Genomic DNA, 1137 nt, shown 5'->3' with positions numbered 1-1137 from the left:
GAATCAGTCAGCATCCAGTCACACGGGGTACTGTAATTCGCACTGTTCCCGAACGGTCGGACCACCGCTGGGTGCAATAAGCTGGCAAATATTTAACGCGCTTTGAGACTGAAATCAATAAATGATATTTTTTTTTATTCATCTTTTCAATTACAATACAAAGAATAATAATAAGAAGAAGAAGAATTACCAAATTTTTGTTCGAATCCGCCAAGCGTTGCTTAAGCACAGACGGCAAGCCTGCTAATTTTCCGTTGATCAATTTCGCCTCACTAATAATCGTTTGCACTTTTCCCAAAGCTTCGAGACGCACTTTCCAATTTTTATCTTCCATCTCAGCTAACAGTGCGTCAGTAATCTGTTCACTACAATTTTTATTATACGTAAGAATCCACAAATAAACAAACAATAAATGAGCTGTCAAATCTTAAACCTGATATCTTGTCTGGGTAAAAGGTTAGTAGTAGTAGTAGTAGTAGTAGTAGGGATGTGGTGGTCAGTTAATGCTTCTTCGTCGTTAACAACAGCAACGTCTGCAGTTTCAGTTGCACCCGTTTCTCTGCTAGCAGTGGCTTGGCTTCGAATTTGTTTAAAATTTGCCACAGGCTTTTCACGACCTTCGTACTACAAAATTACACCAGCAATAATAACTATCCACAAAAAAAAGAAAAGCAACAACAAAATAAATATATAAATACCTTCTTCAATTCAGTTTCAATCATCTGCAACACTGCTTGCTTTTCTGATTCGAACAACATTCCAATTTCTGAACCAATATACCAATGTAGTATGCCGACCAGATCAATTGCACGCTTCCAACAACCTGCATGCATACAATTTATAATAAATGAAAAAAAAACACAGCGATAACTTACAGGACACGTTTGCACCCAGTACACTTTTTAGCAAAATCCACAATGTTCGTCACGTTCATGCTAAAATGGCATTAAGTGGAAAAACAAAAAATTTCTTCTTGTACCATTCGACTTTTTCATTTTTAAATAGTATCTACCTCGGTACTTACTTGTTGAATCGCATTATGACAATCTTAGAAAAGCATTTTCTGATTGCGATTTTGTGATTGCGATATTCCCTAAACATCTCGCCAATACTACGTCAAGCACACGAGATATAGTG

The 1137-nt window shown here is 36.9% G+C and overlaps 1 protein-coding gene across 1 annotated transcript; it reads right to left on the bottom strand.

Moving 5' to 3' along the window:
* Positions 1 to 18: 18 nt before the first annotated feature.
* Positions 19 to 833, bottom strand: Tsp_15333 (conserved hypothetical protein). Its single transcript, XM_003367893.1, has 4 exons — positions 699 to 833; positions 434 to 624; positions 191 to 365; positions 19 to 108 (listed from the first exon to the last, which is right to left on the bottom strand). The coding sequence occupies exons 1-4, from the start codon at positions 831 to 833 to the stop codon at positions 19 to 21; spliced, it is 591 nt and encodes a 196-aa protein (XP_003367941.1).
* Positions 834 to 1137: the final 304 nt, after the last annotated feature.

Source organism: Trichinella spiralis, assembly GCF_000181795.1.
Source record: "Trichinella spiralis strain ISS 195 chromosome Unknown Scfld3495, whole genome shotgun sequence".
Classification (NCBI taxonomy): domain Eukaryota; kingdom Metazoa; phylum Nematoda; class Enoplea; order Trichinellida; family Trichinellidae; genus Trichinella; species Trichinella spiralis.
Note: the sequence above shows the minus strand (reverse complement) of the source record. Positions and strands in the feature narration are given on the sequence as shown.

Bases quoted from the DNA above. Each gene is read 5' to 3' on its own strand.
- Tsp_15333 (XM_003367893.1), bottom strand. From the start codon at position 833: ATGCATGCAGGTTGTTGGAAGCGTGCAATTGATCTGGTCGGCATACTA. The intron at 366-433 runs GTTTAAGATTTG...TAAAAATTGTAG, and splicing joins TTACCCAGACAAGATATCAG to TGAACAGATTACTGACGCAC. The intron at 109-190 runs GTAATTCTTCTT...TATTGATTTCAG, and splicing joins CGGATTCGAACAAAAATTTG to TCTCAAAGCGCGTTAAATAT.